Genomic DNA, 19883 nt, shown 5'->3' on the forward strand with positions numbered 1-19883 from the left:
GAAGCTGTCTTCTCTGAAGATGGTCTGTCTGGACTCGTGATGACACCAGAGGGTCCAAACCTTTGAGACTGACTCTCCCAGAGAAAAACAGGCCTATAAATTCTGCTGTTAGGACATGCCCCCTTCTCTAACTCTACTGGCCTGACCAGAGGACCAGAGACGGTTGCCATGGTGATGTGAGAAGCGACATCTCCATGTAGGGAGATGTGGGAAAGGTGCAGGAGATGAAACGTGAGCCATACATGGGTCTATATAAAGTCAGCAAAGATGCACAGAAAAGAAGATCAAACACCAGCTAGGGAGGCTAAGAAAGACAGACGCAACAACATTGTCATCCCCTATGTAGCCGGTGTATTAGCGAAACTCAGGAGAGTCTTCTCCAAGCACGACATCCCAGTGTACTTCAGACTCAGCAACCCTGAACTGTATGATATGGCGCAGCCCTAGTGAACATTATGAACCCCACCACCACCCGTCCTTGTTGGAGGACACTGAACAGACAGTGAAACTGACTTGCAGGGGCAGAACATGACTGTGATGATGAATTGGTGCTGGTGGGGGTTGGCAGACAGTACCAGGAGAGGATGCTTTAAGTGCATGTGATTATGGATAACAGATGTTGACAGATGTTTGATCTCTCTGCCTCTGCTGATCTGACTTTTGCACACATTACATATCACTTTGGTTTCATCTGCAGCACTGACTGTAAAATGCTTCCACACAGAACTTGAGTTTTTTGGCTGCTGAAGGAGCAAGAGATGGCTCAGCAGCAGCAACACTCTTTTCTATTTGGTTGCCCAAATCCATGTGGGGAGTTTCAGCTAAGCTAATGAGTGACAGGAAGCTATGCTAAGGTTAACTGGCCTATAGTCTACATCTTGCTGTCTGCAAAAGACAGAGTAACTTAAATGTACCATATAACTCCCACAAGAGCATACAATTCGACACAACTACACAAGCATTGTTTTAATCTTTTAAACCAAATGTTAACGTTACTCTGTCACCAGCCTATTGTCTAAATGACCGAGCTAACAGAGCTACGTAAACAGAGCGAACATGAGAGACCCGACTGCAGACGTCAGTAATGCAGCGTAATGGAATAATCTCCCGATCTCCACAAAAGTTATAAACTGCCTCCCAGGCCCAGTTATGGTACAAAAACATCTATTCAACAATAATAGTGATGCAGTTGAGTCTTTTATCGCTCAGCCTCTCTGTTGCTGTGTGCAGCAGCCTGTGTCACTCACTCATCCAGTCATGCACTGCGGTCTCATAAGGAAACTCAGCTTTTTGATATAAAGTTTTTCCTTGTTCCCGAGTACAAATATTTTTTAAAGCATTTGTTCGAAAAAAGTATTCGTAAAAAAACACGTTATTTGTGCCTTTCCGAATACTGTATTCGGGTTCGGCTCCACCCCTACTGTCTACATAAGTAATCTGGGCGCTGCAGCTTTTAGGAGCTGCGCATGCACCAGCGGATGGCAATCACTTTTTGGCACAACACAGGCTGATTTTAAACTCGGTGTGAGTTCTCGTGCTAAATCACAAGCCCAGACCTGAGACTCTCAACCTCTGACACAGATGTTGAGATCGTGTAGACCCAGATCAGCTCTTCTTTACACAGCTTCAGTAGGCTGCGCGTTGTCTCAGACTCACCAAACCACCAAATCAAGAGGGCTGCTTTACATTAAAGATTATTAATTCATACAAAGCCTCTCTTTATTGTGCAGAATAAGCACTGAACATTAAAATCCCAGAGTGGAGAGCAGATTTCAGTCTAGCAGCAGCAGCGTGCTATGTGCTATCCATGCTGTGTTACTTTGTTTATTGCACAAAAGAGAGTGTGACGGTAAAATCCAGGACAGAAAAAGCTGCATTATGCAACACAAGGCTGTAAGCATATGCACAGACAGCATGCTAACGACAGGCTAGTCAGGAGTTAAAGGTGAGTGAATGCAGACATCAGCCCAGCAATTAGACCCTGAACTTCAACAGGCAACAAACCAAGTGAAAAGCATAAAGTGTCTTTATAAGAAGGTGTTTAATATTCTATGTGACTGAGAGCTGCTGCTTCTTATTCTAATTTTGTAATATATTGTACTATTTAACTGGTTCTTTAACACAATGGGAATTTTTAGCTGAGAGAGCGCTCTACAGATCTTATCTTTTCCCCACGGTGTTTATTTTTATTAAGAGCTTTGACATTCTTCAAACTGAATGACATGTCAGGTACAAACGAGGATGTTCTGTGAGCATCCTCGTTCCAAGAACATTCCAAATTGTGAAAATAACCTCATTCTTAGAGTTCCTGTCAATTACGATTCTCATGATTCTACGTAAGTAATCTGAGCCCTGCAGCTTTAAGCAACTGCGTGCGCTCCCTTGGACGGCAATCACTTTCTGGCAGACAATCACTTTATTAAACCCTGATTCTTTTGTCCCCATGACAGAACAGAGAAAACCGACTCATAGTGTGTTAAAATATTGATATTTCTTTTTATTCAATCATCTTCCGGAAGAGAGAGACCCCTGCACAGCTCAAACGCCAGTTGCAAGAGCTCTAACATTAGAATCATAAACTGTGCTTCATATAGGTGTTATTTTGGTACTTTACACGTCACACAGTTTCAAACATTGCTTATATGGAAAGTTCCTCTTTTCTGTGTCTTCTCTATTAATATGGCAGTGCACTAAAACTTCCTGTTTTTCAGTCTGGCTGAGCACTTAGTTTGTGAGTCAAAAGTGGCCTTGCTCTACAAGCCTTCATTATTAAAGTACATAAAACAATCTAAAGAGCAGATACACATTAAAAATATTTCTTTTTCTTAACACAACTCAACAATATACACTCAAGTATCCAGGAGCCGGACTGCTTGGTGGAAGTTGCACAATCTCCCTTTTAACAGCAAGGGAAGCTTCATCAGCCACAACCATTTGAGGGTGACCAGAGGCAGATTGTCCAGTGAATTCAGTTGAATCCAACTTTGAAACAACTTTGAAAGAGATAAATATCTTAAATATGTGAGGACAATCAAGGATGTGTCACACCCTTGTGTTGCAATTGTGGGATTGAACAAAAGTATTTTATCAGTACAATATAATCTGCGGTATAATCATTGCTTTAACAATGTAACAGATAGCTTTAAGATGGCCTTAAAATGTTTATGCATACTGATATCATATTAACCTTTTATTCCAGATGATTCATTCATTCATTGCGCAACTTGTGTTTTTTAAATTACATTGTTTCCTCTGCCAAGTTTCACTTGTAATTATTGTTTAATGTAGGGTTCAGGTTAGAGCTGGTGCTGGAAGCTAAAGCATGTCACAAGCATAAAGAAGTCATGCAAACATCCTCATTCCGAGAGCTTCTGTAAAACACCTGTGTTCACTCCAGGATATAAAACTAGATGCACCGATGCACATAAATCTGTGGAATCTGTGAGCCATTCACATGGTTTGACCCTGTGTCAAGTTCACATGGCTCACTCTCAGCTCATACAATCATGCTCATACACTGACATAAGTCTTACTGTGCATGTCTTACTTCCTGTATTATTTGATTGCCTTGTGTCAACTCAACAATATACACTCAAGTATCCAGGAGCCGGACTGCTTGGTGGAAGTTGCACAATCTCCCTTTTAACAGCAAGGGAAGCTTCATCAGCCACAACCATTTGAGGGTGACCAGAGGCAGATAAAATCTGTAAGTTCTCTTTTTGTCCAGTGAATTCAGTTGAATCCAACTTTGAAACAACTTTGAAAGAGATAAATGTCTTAAATATGTGAGGACAATCAAGGATGTGTCACGCTTTTGTGTTGCAATCTTATCTTTTCCCCACCGTGTTTATTTTTATTAAGAGCTTTGACATTCTTCAAACTGAATGACATGTCAGGTACAAACGAGGATGTTCTGTGAGCATCCTCATTCCAATAACATTCCAAATTGTCAAAATAACCTCATTCTTAGAGTTCCTGTCAATTACGATTCTCATGATTCTACGTAAGTAATCTGAGCCCTGCAGCTTTAAGCAACTGCGTGCGCTCCCTTGGACGGCAATCACTTCCTGACAGACAATCACTTTTTTTGGCACAACACCAGAAAAGTAGCAACAGGTGGAACCGCTGCATGTGCGCGCCCACATGTGCTTGAGTCGAGGTGAAACATCTGCCTCCTCAAACACAAAGTACACTGTCTCCTCCTCTGTTCCACAGGTGGAGAAGGGCTCCAGGTGTCTCAACAGATTTATTGAGTCAGAAAAAGCTCGTCCTCCTGCTTTCTGGGTGTCTGCAGGTGTGTGCAGGTAAAGGCAGGGACTTTGCACGAGACAGCGCTCCCACAGCTCCAGAGCAGCGGGCGAATCACTGTTGCTTTGTGTAAGTGAAACACGACAGGTGAGGACTGTTATTGTTGTTGGAATGATTGAAAGATGGAGTTTTTCTACACTCCTCACAAGCCTCTGTTCGCCAGATGGTCAGTCTCGCATCTTAAATTCCTCCACAGTAGAGAAATTCTCTAAAGCTTTTTATTTATTTTTATCTCCTTATAATGGTGTTGATTTCTTAACACATCTTTTTAATAATCATTGTCTTTCCATTTTACATGAAATCCGTCCGGTTAAAATGAGACTAGCTTCTGCTTCCAAGTCCTCACCTTGGCTAAATGGCAGTATTCACTGCTTAAAATGTGACCTTCGTAAAGCTAAAATTCATTAAAATGTTCATCCCTTTTACGTAAGGGATCTTTTAATTTCTTTAATAATGTAATTAGGCTATGCTCACTCTGCAGGTGAAAGCGCATCAAATCTGACTTTTTTGACCCTCTGCAACCCATATCTGATCGTGGTATGACAGTTTGAACAGCACAAATCTGATATTTTCAAATCCGGCCTAGGGCTCGTTTGTATGTGGTAGTGATGGGTCGTTCACGAACGAAATGGCTCTTAGAGCCGGGTCTTTGAAGTGAACGACGCGAGCCGGCTCCTTATTGGGAGCCGTGAGGTTTTTTGTTGTTTTTTTTTTTTTCCTTCTCTCACCCTCTCTCTTGCACTTTTTTCCGCTAAACTCCGCATGCGCGTCCTGTACTTTGCGCTGGGCAGGGGGGGGGGGGGGGGGGGGGGGGGGGGGGGCGTTAGTTACACTCGCAGTAGCACAGGAACAGAGCCAGAGAGAAAGAGAGAGAGAGCCAGGGACAACAACGTCACATTAGAAAGGTATAGTAATCATCCACTATTTTCAGTTGCAGATGATAAAGGATTCAGAAATCATGCAGGTCCATATAACAGAGAATGTGCATCTTCTTTTTGTTTTAATATTTTAATTTATATTTAATTGTGTTGTGGTTTGCAGTGTTTTGTGTTGTTTCACGTTAAATTTGTTTAAAAGGAAAAAGCTGAAAATGTAAATAGTTGTTTTTTGTATTATATGATTTATTTATTACATTTTATGTGGAGTGAATAAATAAAGTATATTTATGGTGGACCTTAGAGACAAAGCGCGTACAAACTCCAAAACACGTACAAACTCCAAAACACGTACAAACTCCTAAGCACGTACAAACTCCAAAACACATACAAAAGACAACAGAAGTGCTCCAGGTTTCTAGGGCGCAGTGTTGAGCTTTTGTTACCTAGTGGCTTCACAAGCCAGGAAGTACCAACAACCGGATTTGGTGTGTGGTAGTAACAGGTAAATGAATTTTTTTTTTAAATTATTTGAATAAATATGAGTGCTTGTCTTTAAATACACAAACAATACACACGTTTTCAATTGTGTAATTTAAGTGATCTGGGTAGCTCTGTTTTGGAAGTTCAGTAAACGCTAGAAATGTGTTTTGGAGTTTGTACGTGCTTTTTGGAGTTTGTATATGCTTTAGAGTTTGTACGTGCTTTGTCTCTAGGGGCTATATATAAACATATATAAATAAAACCACTTTTTTTACATTAGTAATTCCTTTTCTGCATAATTTTATATTATTGTTAATGATTAAATAATTAAAGCAACAAAACAACCTGAAGAGCCGGTTCGGAGCCGAAAGAGCGGGCTCTTTTTAGTGAGCCGAGCCGAAAGAGCCGGATCTCTAAAAAGAGCCGGAAATCCCATCACTAGTATGTGGTACTGAATCCGATACATATCTGATGTTTTAGAAAGCGACTGCTGTTTGAATGGTCATGTCGCATTAAATCCGTCTTTTACGTCACTGACATAAGACAGACGCCAATTATCAGCGCCGCCCAATCCCACCACTCCTGGTTCCGACTCCGTGTCCATATATACTTGTGATGTGTTGGTCACGAACGAAATGGCTCTTAGAGCCGGGTCTTTGAAGTGAACGACAGGATCCGACTACTTATTTGGAGCCGTCTTTCTTTTTTTCTTTCTCTCACCCTCTGTCTCGCCCTTTTTTCCGCTAAACTCCGCGGCCTGTACTTTGCGCTGGGCAGAGGGGGGGGGGGGGGTTAGTTACACTCGCAGTAGCACAGGAACAGAGCGGGGGAGAGAGAGAGAGAGAGCCAGGGACAACAACGTCACATTAGAAAGGTATAGTTATCATCCACTATTTTCAGTTGCAGATGATAAAGGATTCAGAAATCATGCAGGTCCATATGACAGAGAATATGCATCTTCTTTTTGTTTTAATATTTTAATTTGTATTTAATTGTGTTGTGGTTTGCAGTGTTTTGTGCTGTTTCACGTTAAATTTGTTTAAAAGGAAAAAGCTGAAAATTTAAATAGTTAAAAGTTTAAAATGTAAATAGTTGTTTTTTGTATTATATGATTTATTTATTACATTTTATGTGGAGTGAATAAATAAAGTATATTTATGTTGGACCTTAGAGACAAAGCACGTACAAACTCCAAAACACGTACAAACTCCTAAGCACGTACAAACTCCAAAACGCGTAAAAACTCCAAAACACGTAAAAACTCAGAAGCACGTACAAACTCCAAAACACATACAAAAGACAACAGTCCAGTTTGTTGTCCACCCACAGCCCGAGGTACTTGTACTTGTTGACCACCTCCACCTCCTCCCCCTCTATCTGAACTGGCAGTGGACCTGCTCTGGACCTCCCGAAGTTCACAACCAGTTCCTTAGTCTTTGAGGTGTTGAGTTGCAGGTGGTTTGTGTGAGTCCATGTGACGAAGTTCCTCACCAGACTCCTGTACTCTTCCTGATCATCCCAGATACACCCCATGATGGCTGTGTCGTCTGCAAACTTCTGAATGTGGCATGATTCAGAGTTGTAGTCAGAGGTGTACAGGGTGAAGAGAATAGGGGACAGCACAGCTCCCTGTGGTGCAGCTGACCACAGTGTCAGACGTAATGTCCTTCAGCCTGATGTACTGTGGTCTGTCAGTGAGGTAGTCGGAGGTCTAAGCCACCAGGCAGGGGTCCACCTCCATCCAAAAAATCTCAGTTTTCGGTGATTCCAAACGCCGTTTACGTGTGGACGAAACAGCTGCGTTTCCAAAAATACCCGTGTGGGTGCGGACGCAGCATAAAAGAGTTAGTAGTTTATTTTATTACTACCTGTCATTTATTGCAGATTACTTGTATTTGCTTAATTGTTTACTAAATGTTTGAGGTGTAAAAGAAACCGCAATGGAGCAAAATATGGGTATGAGTGGTTGGAGGATGTGTTTGTGCATGTGCGTGCGTGCGCGCGCGAGAAGGGGGGGAGGAGGCGCGAACATTTTTCTTGTAAAACAAAGGGGGGCCTAGCAAAAAAAGTTGGGGAACCACTGGCCTATGAGATGCGAGGGCTGCCTATTTTTCACATCTAATTTTAACCTCCTAAGACCTGAACTCTTTCATGGCATGCATTTTTAATTTCTCTTTGCTATTTGGGCTGTTTAAGACCGCATGAATGTAAAAAGAAAGATTTATGTCATTTTTTTAACCTGATTTCTGTTTCTGAGAAAAATGAGATCCACATATGAGGACATTTGTTTTAAATTTCGATAGAACGGTGGCAGTATAATGTCCTCGTAAGTGGATATCTGGCTCCTTGTAGAGCAAAATTTAGTATTTTGGTCTATACAACCCAAAATGTGATGTCCACATATGTGGACACCAGATCCTAGGAGGTTAAAGAGCAGATGTAATGCTAATAATCCTATTTGACACCATTAGTGATATTATTACTCCTGATCTGTTATTAACCTCTGTCTCTCTTCCACAGCATGTCTTTAATCCTTTCTTCCTTCTCTCAGCCCAACCAATCACAGCAGATGGCCCCGCCCCTCCCTGAGCCTGGTTCTGCTGGAGGTTTCTTCCTGTTAAAAGGGAGTTTTTCCTTCCCACTGTCGCCAAAGTGCTGCTCATAGGGGGTCATATGATTGTTGGGTTTTTCTCTGTATCTATGAAGCGCCTTGAGGCGACTTTTGTTGTGATTTGGCGCTATATAAATAAAATTGAATTGAATTGAATTGAATTAAATTGCTTCACCTGCTGCCCCTATTTCTTCAAATGAAGACTGTGAAAATTTCCTTTCTTTCTTTCTAGAAAAAATCAGTAATGTAAGAAACTTTTTCCCCATCAGCATCTGCATTGTCAGTTCCTACTCCAGCTCGGCCAGTTATTTTAGAAAGTTTTTCACCTGTTTCACAACCCGAGCTGGTAAAATTAGTTAATGCAATGAAAGCATCCTCCTGTTCACTTGACATTTTACCGGCATCGTTATTCAAAAATGTCTTCCAGTCTATTGGTCCCTGTGTGCTTGCCATAATTAACACTACAATTAACCCTGGTGTCTGGTAAAGGTCATGCTTATTTTTAAAATCCTGCCATACACCCTCTTTAAAAAAAAACAAGTTAGACCCTTCTCTTACTAGCAGTTGCAGACCAATCTCAAAACTACCGTTTATTGCTAAGATTGTAGAAAGGGTTGTGGCTAAGCACCTCACAGCAGTTTTAGACAAACACAGCATTTTGCACGTTTCAGTCTGGCTTTCGTAGAACCCATTCTATTGAAACAGTCCTTCTTAGTCACCAGTGACATTTTGATGAAAAAGGATGCAGGAAAATGTTCTGTTCTGCTGATGTTGGACCTCGCGTCAGGCTTTTGATACGGTTGACCACCACATTCTGCTTGAAAGGCTGAAGTATGGGTTCGGTGTATCTGGATCTGCCTTAGACTGGTTCTCGTCATTTTTGTATGAACAATATTTTTCTGTGGCTGTTTCTAAGTACAAGTCATCTTCCACTTCCCTCACCTATGGTGTGCCACAAGGTTCTGTATTGGGGCGCTTATTTGAGTCCCTTTGAGGACATTTGCTACCACTGCTATGCAGATGACATCCAGTTATACATTTCTTTTAAGTCCCAAGATGTTTATAAGCTGCAGATTCTGAATGAGTGCTTAGACTAGGGGAGGGCAATATGGCCAAAACTATTTATCACGATATATATTCAAAAACTTACAATAACGATATAACCGAAGATATAATTGACATGGTAAATGGCTTGCATTTGTATAGCGCTTTACTTAGTCCCTATGGACCCCAAAGCGCTTTACACTACATTCAGTCATCCACCCATCCACGATGGCAGCTACATTGTAGCCACAGCTGCCCTGGGGCGCACTGACAGAGGCGAGGCTGCCGGACACTGGCGCCCCCGGGCCCTCTGACCACCACCAGTAGGCAACGGGTGACCGAGACTGTTGGAGTTGGGGCTCGAACCGGCAACCTTCCGATTACAAGACGAACTGCCAACAAAAAAAAAAATCAATGTATTTTCACTTAAACAAGCAGCTGTTTTTTATGTGCACTAAAGCTATATAAAAATTTAACAGCGCAAATGCATCTTTTTGAAACCTTTCTCTTTCCACACTCTTAGTTCTCCCCAGCGTTCGCTACTTTTGTCATTAAGTGTGCAGCTATTTAAAGGTAGGCCGATTGTTTGTTTCTTTTGTCTCACCACCACGCTAGTTGAAGCAGACTTGTGTTTTGGTGGGTATCTGAAAAACAAAAACCAAACAAGTTCCACACCACCGAAGTTGCACCATTTTTACAAACCTATTCTGGTTCATTTGTTTCATTTAACAATCTGCTTTCGCCCTTCTCATTCTCCGTCCGACCCATATTCTATTGCGATATTTCATTTTCATATCATTGCCTAACATTATACTGGTATTACTGTGAAAGGTATGATATGGCCCAGCCCTAGCTTAGACTCCATTAAAGGTTGAATGGCTGACATCTTCTTCCAACTTAATGAAGGAAAGACTGAAGCCATTATATGTGCTCCTGACAGATATGTACATAAGATAATGAATCCTTTTGGTCCCCTTTCGGCGTTTGTGAAATCGTCCATCAGGAACCTAGGGGTAACCTTTGACCCGGCTCTCACATTGGATGTTCACGTAAAATCTCTGGTTCAGTCCTGCTTTTATCACTTAAGAAACATTGCTAAATTAAGTCCTATTGTATCTCACACTGGACTGGAGATTGTTATTCATGCATTTATTCATCACGATTGGACTACAGTAATTCACTGTTTACATGTCTAAGCAAAAACTCCCTGGAGCGTCTGCAGGTTGTTCAAGATGCTGCATCAAGGCTTCTGACCAAATCATCCAAGTACTCACATGTGACACCGTTGCTAATACATCTGCATTGGCTCCCCATTGAATTCAGAGTCCATTTTAAGATTCTGGTTCTGACCTTTAGAACTCGTTATGGACAAGCACCAGCTTACATCATTGGACTTCTACAGCCCTATGTCCCTAGCAGGTCCCTGAGGTCATGTGATCAGGGCCTACTTGTTATACAGTACACAGGAGCTGAGAACTAAGGGAGACAGAGCTTTTACCACTGTGGCCCCCAGACCGTGGAACTCTCTCCCACTGAGCTTAAGATCTGTAGACTGAGTCGTCTCTTTTAAAAAAAAACATCTAAAAACTCATCTTTTGAGAATTTTACCTCAGAAATACAGCTGAACACGACTGCAGCTCACTCGTCTCTCTGAAATGATTTCTCTACCTCCTCATATGTGATTCCAACTCTGCTAACGAGAGTTAAACTTCCCACCGACATCCTGAAATATGGACAAAAGCAGCTGCGATAAAGCTTCAACTCCTGGACCAAACCATAATATTCTCCCTGCTGCTGAGAACTAGATGAACCCAGAATCTCAGTTTGTTCCTGTTCTTGTTTAGGAAGATCAGCACCAGCTCATCATTGCTTCATGTCCACTACAGTATTTCTAGTTTGTTATTTGAGGAAATATTTTACACATATTTGTAGGTTACACGACAAAGTTTGTAGGTTACACGACAAGTTTGGATCTGTAAAATTCAGAACTTTATGTAGTTTTTATGCATTTAGTTCTTTACAATAAACTATTAATGGTTGGTGTCCTACAGTCAGGTGACCTTTGTCCCCTTTTCCCACCAGCTGAAACTCCTTCTGAATGGGTGACTGGAGCAAACTGTATGGAGTCCTGGAAAAGGTCCAGGCCTCATCCAGTAGGTGGGGGAAGTTCTGGCTGGCACTCCTCATCTTCAGGATCCTGCTTCTAGGCACTGCGGTGGAATCTGCCTGGGGGGACGAGCAGTCTGCCTTCACGTGTAACACCCAGCAGCCCGGCTGCCAGAACGTGTGTTACGATAAATCCTTCCCCATCTCCCACATGCGCCTTTGGGCTCTTCAGATCGTCTTTGTGTCAATGCCCACACTTCTGTTCCTTACTCGTGTTTATAGTAGGAGGAAAGTTTGGAAAAACAAGAAAAACATAGATCTTAAGAGAGCATGCGAGCCAATTCCAGAAAATTCTTATTATAATAAATTTGATAAAAATGTTATTGAAAAATCTTTAAAGATAATAGAATTCATAAATAAACACTATGTAATTATGGAAGAAGACAGGAAAAATGAGATGAGTAAAGAACTGTTTAAAATCTATGCAGTCAGTATTTTCTCCAAGTTTCTGTTAGAAGTGGCCTTCCTGGTTATTCAGTGGTGCATTTATGGCTTCACTCTGAATCCAGTCTACATCTGTGAGAGGGCCCCATGTCCACACCGGGTGGACTGTTTTTTGTCCCGTCCCACAGAGAAGACCATTTTCCTAATTTTCATGCTGGTGGTCTCACTGGTGTCATTGGTGGTCAGCATCATTGAGCTCTGCAGAGTACTCTGCAAAAAAACCAACCAGGAAACTGATTCATGTGAGAGGGAGCAGAAAGAGGCCAACCATTCCTTAGAGCCGGACCAGTTTGATCAGAACGATGGCACAAACCCTCCATCAAAAGGTCATTCACAATATCCCCAAAATGCTCCTGATACCTACATCTACCTCTCACGAAGAGAGTACGTGGATTGCTGAGCTGTGATGAACTACAGTATTCGATGCCATAACAGCAGGAGAGTGAACAACTGGTCCGAAAGGAGCATGTTTAAACTGTGGTTTCCACCTCAGACTGACTGACAGAACTTGTGTCTACAGCCAGAAACATCAGGACACATTTGATCTCACAGGTTTATGTGAGACTGACTGAACATCAGATCTTGTTGTGTGAAAGTGTCAAAGGTTTGAGTTTTAGAGGTGTTGTTAGTGTTGTAAACCCAACAGTTATGAGAGTTCTGAGTCTCAAAGAAACATCTGCTCAAGAACACAGACACACTGTGACACATCAAGTTTTACAAAACAAAACAAAGGAATATTTATTGTTCTGGTTTCGGTCACAGTTCCTCCTGTTCTTCCAGCTGGACAGTTTTTGTACGATGTCTGAGAGTGTCTTTGTTTTCTTTACACCAGAAACAAATCAGTGTGTAAGATCAAATGTTTTCTTTATGTTCAGTCATGCAGTGCAGTGTCACGTTCTGATTAATCTGAGGAAGCTGAATCATATCTGTACATCTAAAGTCCATAAACAGTCAGATTATTGAAATCTGAAACAGCACAATGACTTTGGGATACCAACAACACTGTTCACACCTGCAGTTTGTAGTCTGGGTTGGTATGTTTTATAAGCAAATGTTCCTTTATTTTTTTTTGTCCCAAAGATGTGTTCCTGCTGATGTACTTTTACCAGCTGGCGTCTCCAGTTTAAGATTCAGTTCATCTCTTTGTCTCATCAGAAAGTTGTAATCCAGTTTTACAGATTTACAGAGAAACAGGTTTTCTATCTTAGTGTTTATTGGCAGGCATCTGTAGGACAACCACACCTTACATCCACTCCAAACAAACTTTATTTATTGACAGTAAGATATTATTTTAACTACTTCAGTCACCATGCATGTGTTGTTACCTGATAAAATTTAAATGTTTTGGTTTAAGGTTGTTTTTTGGGTGTACAAAGTGGCAGAGATGATGGTTTAGTTCATGTTTATTCCTTGAAAAGAGACTTTATTGCTGTGATAACTTTTATATTTGTTAAAAAAAAGGACATGTTCTCAAACAGAATGACAATCTCTGTTCTCTTTAGTTCTGTGGGGACTGTTTACCACGTACTGCTTGAGAAGGGAATTTTTAGTTCTGTAAGTCAAGCAACAAACTGAAGTTTTTAGAAGACTGCTTAGAGATGTGAACTAATATTTAGTCACTTATAATGAAAACATGCCAGTGTAGCTCTAAAACTACAAGCACTGGGATAAAACCTCAACTCTCTTTACTGTAGGTTTGCTCAAACTGTCAGTTCATAATTATTTTGTGGGTACTTACATGTGTAATGGATCTTTTGGGTACACTGATCATTTGCACTGAGAACTCGGTGATGGATATATGTGAAAAGAGTTTTGTAATGTGTTTAAATAAACAGTTGTGGGTATATCGCTTAACAGCAGGATGTGTTGTGGTTTTTACAAAAATAATTATTTGTTGTTGTTTTGCTGTTTAGTGTAAGCACAAGAGTGTACATGAAGACAGGTTTTACTTGTATGTGTGAAATGTATGAACCAATACAGATAATACTAAAAGATAATACTGTGTTTTTTTGAGCTTTGATGTAGATTTTGTGTCACTGCGGGCTGTTATCAGCCATTATCACTCCTTATCAGCCATTATCAGCTGTCAGCTTTTATCACCCTTCATCATCTCACTTTGGTCACTTTTGTAAATGTAATATGGCCAATATTATCAATATTATATTTATTGTCAGATTATTATGATATATATATATATATATATATATATATATATATATATATATATATATATATATATATATATATATATATTAGGGGTGCAACGATACACAAAATTCATGGTTCGGTTCGATACTTTGGTGTCACGGTTTGATATTTTTTCGATACAAAAAAAATGTTCATGCCTTTTTAATTTTTCATTTATTAAAATTATAAATATATATTTTAACTCAAAAGTACAGTTTTTAAATTTAATGTTGCTGAAACAACAAAGTAATAAAAAATAAATCTATCTGATGGAGAAATCACTCATTTTTGGAAAAGAGAGTTTATTACAGAGAAATGTCTCTTTCCAAAATAAAAGTTATACTATACGCTTCTTCTGGACTATATTCTCAGCAGCATATTAAACATATCAGGTCCCCATAAGGAGAATCATGTGCTAACGGCTGTCTAAATGACTCGGGTAAAGTCTGTAGCATGCCTGCTTGTTGTTTTTGTCTGCTTCCACTTGTCTTTGCACTAGGATGATGTCGGTGTAAATGTGCAGTCATATTCGTTGTGTTCCCACTAGTGCTGTCAGCGTTAATCTGAAATGACGTTAACGCCACGACACGGCAAATCTCCGTTAACGAGCTACCGCAGATCGCCCCGTGCGTGGGGCTGGACGGCGTCAACACGTTAACGAGCTAACTGCGCTAACACACTAGTTCCCACCCATGTAATTGAGCATTGCTGGCACATCCAACATACTGTTTTACTTTAGTCTATGACGCGCTTACCTTCAGGGTCATACGTCACATGAAGACCTGGACCAGGTGACCCTGAATCCTCCCTTAGTTATGCTGCAATAGATGTAGGCTGCCGGGGGATTCCCATGATGTATTGAGTTTTTCCTTTCCAGTCACCTTTCTCGCTCACTATGTATTAACAGACCTCTCTGTATTGAATCATATCTGTTATTAACCTCTGTCTCTCTTCCACAGCATGTCTTTATCCTGTCTTCCTTCTCTCACCCCAACCGGTCGCAGCAGATGGCCCCGCCCCTCCCTGAGCCTGGTTCTGCCGGGGGTTTCTTCCTGTTAAAAGGGAGTTTTTCCTTCCCACTGTCGCCAAAGTGCTTGCTCATAGGGGGTCATATGATTGTTGGGTTTTTCTCTGTATCTATGAAGCGCCTTGAGGCGACTTTTGTTGTGATTTGGCGCTATATAAATAAAATTGAATTGAATTGAATTGAAGACCAAAATAGTTCCAAACGCCACATCGGAATGAGGGTGGGGGAGGTTCAATTTGCCATGTTGCAATGAGAGCTTAACTTCTGTCTCGCTAGCTTGCCCTGCGCTCAGTGAATCTGCGCTCGACTACTCCGCCTAGGCTGCATTGTCGAGCGCAGATCCACTGAGCGCTCAACACAGACAGCATCGTCAGAAGGAAAGTTGATAAAATAAATTAAAAATGTTGTATTGTTCGATACAGATGCGTACCGAACCGAAAGCACTGTATCGAACAGTTCAATATTGATACGAGTATTGTTGCACCCATAATATATATATATATATATATATATATATATATATATATATATATATATATATGTATATATAGCATTATGATGCAAAAAACACAGCAGTGCTACTAATCCAAAATACTCAAAGCTTCATAGAACTGAAACAAACATTTATTTTTAGCTCCATTCTGCTGCTGATACATACTTTAGGTTTCTGAACATTAAACTTGTTTCTGCCTTTCATAGTGTGTAACTTGGAGGCCCTGAGTAATTTCTCCCACACTGAAAACACTGGGATGATAACATTATTTGAACATTACCTAATAAGACTGATTCAGGACAGACAGTTAGTGATGTTAAACTTTCCTAGCAGTCCTTCACAAACAGGGAACAGTCTGTCTATTCTCGCCATCTGTCAGCTGCTGCTGGCTCTTCCTCCTCCTCTTCCTCACACACTGCTGAGTTTGTCCTGGTGGATCATCAGGGGTGCAAAGCCTCACAGATGATGTGCAGCAGTGGGTCCCTCAGTCTGTCCTCACTCTGGACACTTGCAGTCGTCACACATGGAAATCAAATGTGTGATAAGCTGCAGGATTCAAACACAAGTGTAACTTATAAACACATGTTCATACTTTTATTCCACAATCAGAGAGAAAGAAACAGAGAGAGAGTGCAGGACAGACAGACAGGTGACAGTCTCAGGTGTATACACTGCTACAAACAGGAGGATTTAGTGTTTGTGTTATTACGAGTGCTAAACAAATCTTTCTTTCAGCTTAACGAGTGAACCGTCAGCTCGTTCAAACACACGTTAAAGTCTGTTTGGCTCGACACCACCGAACAGAGGCAGCAATATAACAGAGCTAACATTAACAGTGCAGTGAATCCTGCTTGTGCCGTGATATTCAGGACTGCAAACCGAGCAGCATCACTGACTTTCAGCCTGTTGTGTTTGTGGATATATGACTGACTTTAATTATTCATAAAATCATCACATTCTCTGTAAGATTAAGGTCAACTATATATATATTGTGAGATCATTATTCTAAACTATGTTATCTTATACCCATAGTCAAGGTAGATGAATTATGTTAAACAGCTGTAGAACATAAATATATTCCTTAGTTTAGGTTGTGCGCAAAGTATGTAGCTTAGTTTCCCTTATATTTTTAGGTTAAAAGAACATGATCATTTCTGTAGTTTGTTAGACAAATGTTCCAGTATATTTTTGGGGTTGAAAGAATGTGACCATCTTTGGGTTCTGTTAGACAGGTGGGCGCCGCCATTTATCTGCTGTGAATGTATTACACTGTTTTCTTGACATGTCAGACTGCTGAATCATGATGAGAATGTTGCGTGCGAAGGACCTTGGGGCCGGTAATAGCAAAAACAGACCACATTGCATGCCCCCACCTTTGTAGGGGGTAGAAAGATAGGGAGCCGAGGTCATAACTTAGGCGCCATGACAGATAAGAGAGACTGTGACTGTTTAGGTTTACAACCAGGTGGGGGCCAGTAGAAAGTATAAAAAGCTGTGTAACACATCACCATTTTGAGACTTGCTGTGACCCTCTTATGCATCTCTCCCCATCCGGATGGTTTTATGCTCATTGTGTGAAAATTGTATGGAAATAAAGGATTGTTGATTGAGCATTTATACACCGAGTATTGTCCTTCCTTCAGCCCAAAGATTCAAAGAATTGGGAGATTTCAACAATATGTAGAGGCTTTAAAACCAAGTTAACGCTGAAAGTACAAACATCGCTAATGTCACATAACTTTGCCGACATGTGGCCAACAGTAATGTTTTAATGTTCTTCATTATTAAGTGACATAATATTCAGTACTTAGTTTTAAAAGTTTACTCTTCGGCCGCCCCGCTTCAGGCATCCCCCGTTTTCTTTCTGAAAAAAATATCCACACCCACCGCCGCGCTATGAATCCTGGGATATGTTGGGCCACGAAGTCTACACCGGACCCAGCCTTCAAATTTGGGGAAATGAAGGGCACATTTGGAGTACACTTCGAATTGGGACACCCTTCGTTGCGTCACTGTGACGTAATCAGTCTACAAATACGCACTCCAATGCGTGCAGTCCCTGAATTGGGACACAGCCACAGACCTTCAAAGTAAAATGCAGACTGGAGGGGAAAAGAGAACACTGAGGAGCACGAGGGAGAGCAACGACATGACGGGCTGGGGAAACCAGAACTCCAATACAGAGAGGCAGACACAGGGGTAAAGACACGAGAGGAAATCCCATAACTAAACTGAACAACTTAGGGCCCATAGAATAACTCCTTAGAATAACAAATGAACTTAACATGATAGAGAAACACAAGAAAACTGAGAGCGCTCACAATGACCCAGGACCATGGCAGTTCATGAAAGTTCTGAAACACGTCATCACTGATCTCCATAAAGAAGCAAGCCTCGTTACACGCTCCTGCTTTCTCGACACATGCTCCGAAGCCTCGGCACAGTACGGCCCATCATTATCCAAAGCTCAAGTAAAGCTGTCAAACTCACAACCTACAAAGAGCATATTGTGGGCTACCTGCCCACACTGCCTCTCCTGACTTTGGCATCGAATTTAGTGCCAGCTCACATTCAGTCTTTTATTATTCATTTATTTTGTTATCACTAAAGTTCTTAAACTTGTTGCATGCTGCCCGATTCTAAATTTGTAATTCGTTATAGTATAAAAAGGAAAATATTTATTCTGTTGAAAAATGTTCCTCATTAGTGTTACATGGGTCAATATCACAGCTGCAGATGTTAATGCTCATTTCAAATGAGTTTAATCTGTTGTAATGCATCATAATCTATGAAATCATGTGTGCAGTGGCTGTCCTGTGAGGACAATAAATCTAGAAGATCATGTTTTTATATTAAACCTGGCATGGAGTTGGAATCTACTCTCTAATATCAGCGCTGTCCTTGTTATTGTATTAAGAAAGTTATTACACAGAGGAAACTCGTTTATTATGGTAATGAGGCACGAGAGGCTCATTTACTTGCTAATGCTAACTCTGGATCCAGGCAAAGTGTAGATGTAAAATGATCTCAAAAAACAGAAGCAGTGGCAGTTTGTCTGGGTGGTTTGTCTCCTACCAGTTTCCTGTCAAAGAGCCGAGGTTTATCCACAACAGAACAAACAGAAAGCAGAAAAGGATGTTGGGCTCTGAGCTTGACAAGCTCCAGCTATTGTTAAGAGTACTCAGACATGCCAGAGAAATCAAGATGTGCTGCAGATTTTCAGTTATCCATAACCAAGCACCCTGCAGCCACATGGTGGCAGCAATGGAAGGGTTGGGTGCAGGATTGAGCTTCTGTACTGATGCATCATTAAACAGTGATACAAACTGTACACTTCAACCCAGCAGTGATAGCCCTCCTCTATGTGCAGAGAAATGGTTTACTGGGCTTTTTAACCTGCACACAGATTGTTTTCTTTCTTAATTATTGCAGTGTTTTGTACACTCACCATGTCCCCACAACACACTTTCCAATCATTGTGTCTGAAACACAGTACAAATACTGTGTGGGAATATTGATCCCCACAAGACACTGAAACATATAGAGTGAAAATTCCCTGCTATTCCAGTTTCCTTTGAGATGTGTAAATGCAGAGACATTTTTGGAAGGGTGAAGTGGCCTTACAACAGACACCTTTGTTGCCAACCCAAATGATGTTGCATTGGCTGGCATGTGCCGCTGTTTTGGTGCTTTGGCACTAGTATCAGTAGAGTTCTGGGATATCCAGATATATATTTGGAGATGTTGTAACAGTTTAAAAACATGAGATGTTGTGGAAAAAACTCTTTGCATAGTTTTGAGTGGCAACAACTGTTGTTCAGGAAAAAAAGCTTCCCACACTTTTACAAGGGCAAGCATAAGGTGACTGACCAATGTGGAGGGTATGCTGCCACCTTAAGAAGGTTATTGGTAGCTATATATTTGGAATATTTTTTAACCTAATCAGATTTGTTTTTATTTATTGCAATATTTTGGGAACTCGTGATGTCGCAACAACACACTTTCCAGTTGTGTTGTCTGAAAAACACTTCAAGTACTTGTCTGAGTACAAACAGTGTATACAGCGCTCCCCCGCTATAATGCGGTTCACATTTCGCAGCTTCACTGTTTCGTGAATTTTTTTTTGTGCAAGAATGTGTAATTTGCTCAGCTTGTCTAATTTACATAAATCTTTGATCCTAGCAGTGTGACTCTGAAGTGCTGTACTGTATGTTTGTAAGTTTTCTCCCCAACAAACAACAGTGT

General features: G+C 40.9%; 1 protein-coding gene and 1 pseudogene across 1 annotated transcript; both read left to right on the plus strand.

The window, feature by feature from the left end:
- Nucleotides 1-19883, plus strand: part of LOC148098023 (uncharacterized) — a 206070-nt pseudogene that overhangs the window by 108944 nt on the left and 77243 nt on the right.
- Nucleotides 4339-12331, plus strand: LOC148098026 (gap junction alpha-6 protein-like). The gene is made up of 2 exons (XM_087831010.1): nucleotides 4339-4377; nucleotides 11404-12331. The coding sequence occupies exon 2, from the start codon at nucleotides 11420-11422 to the stop codon at nucleotides 12329-12331; it is 912 nt and encodes a 303-aa protein (XP_087687136.1). The 5' UTR covers nucleotides 4339-4377; nucleotides 11404-11419.

Source organism: Neolamprologus brichardi, chromosome 17 (assembly GCF_056152115.1).
Source record: "Neolamprologus brichardi isolate AB-2024 chromosome 17, ASM5615211v1, whole genome shotgun sequence".
NCBI lineage: Eukaryota > Metazoa > Chordata > Actinopteri > Cichliformes > Cichlidae > Neolamprologus > Neolamprologus brichardi.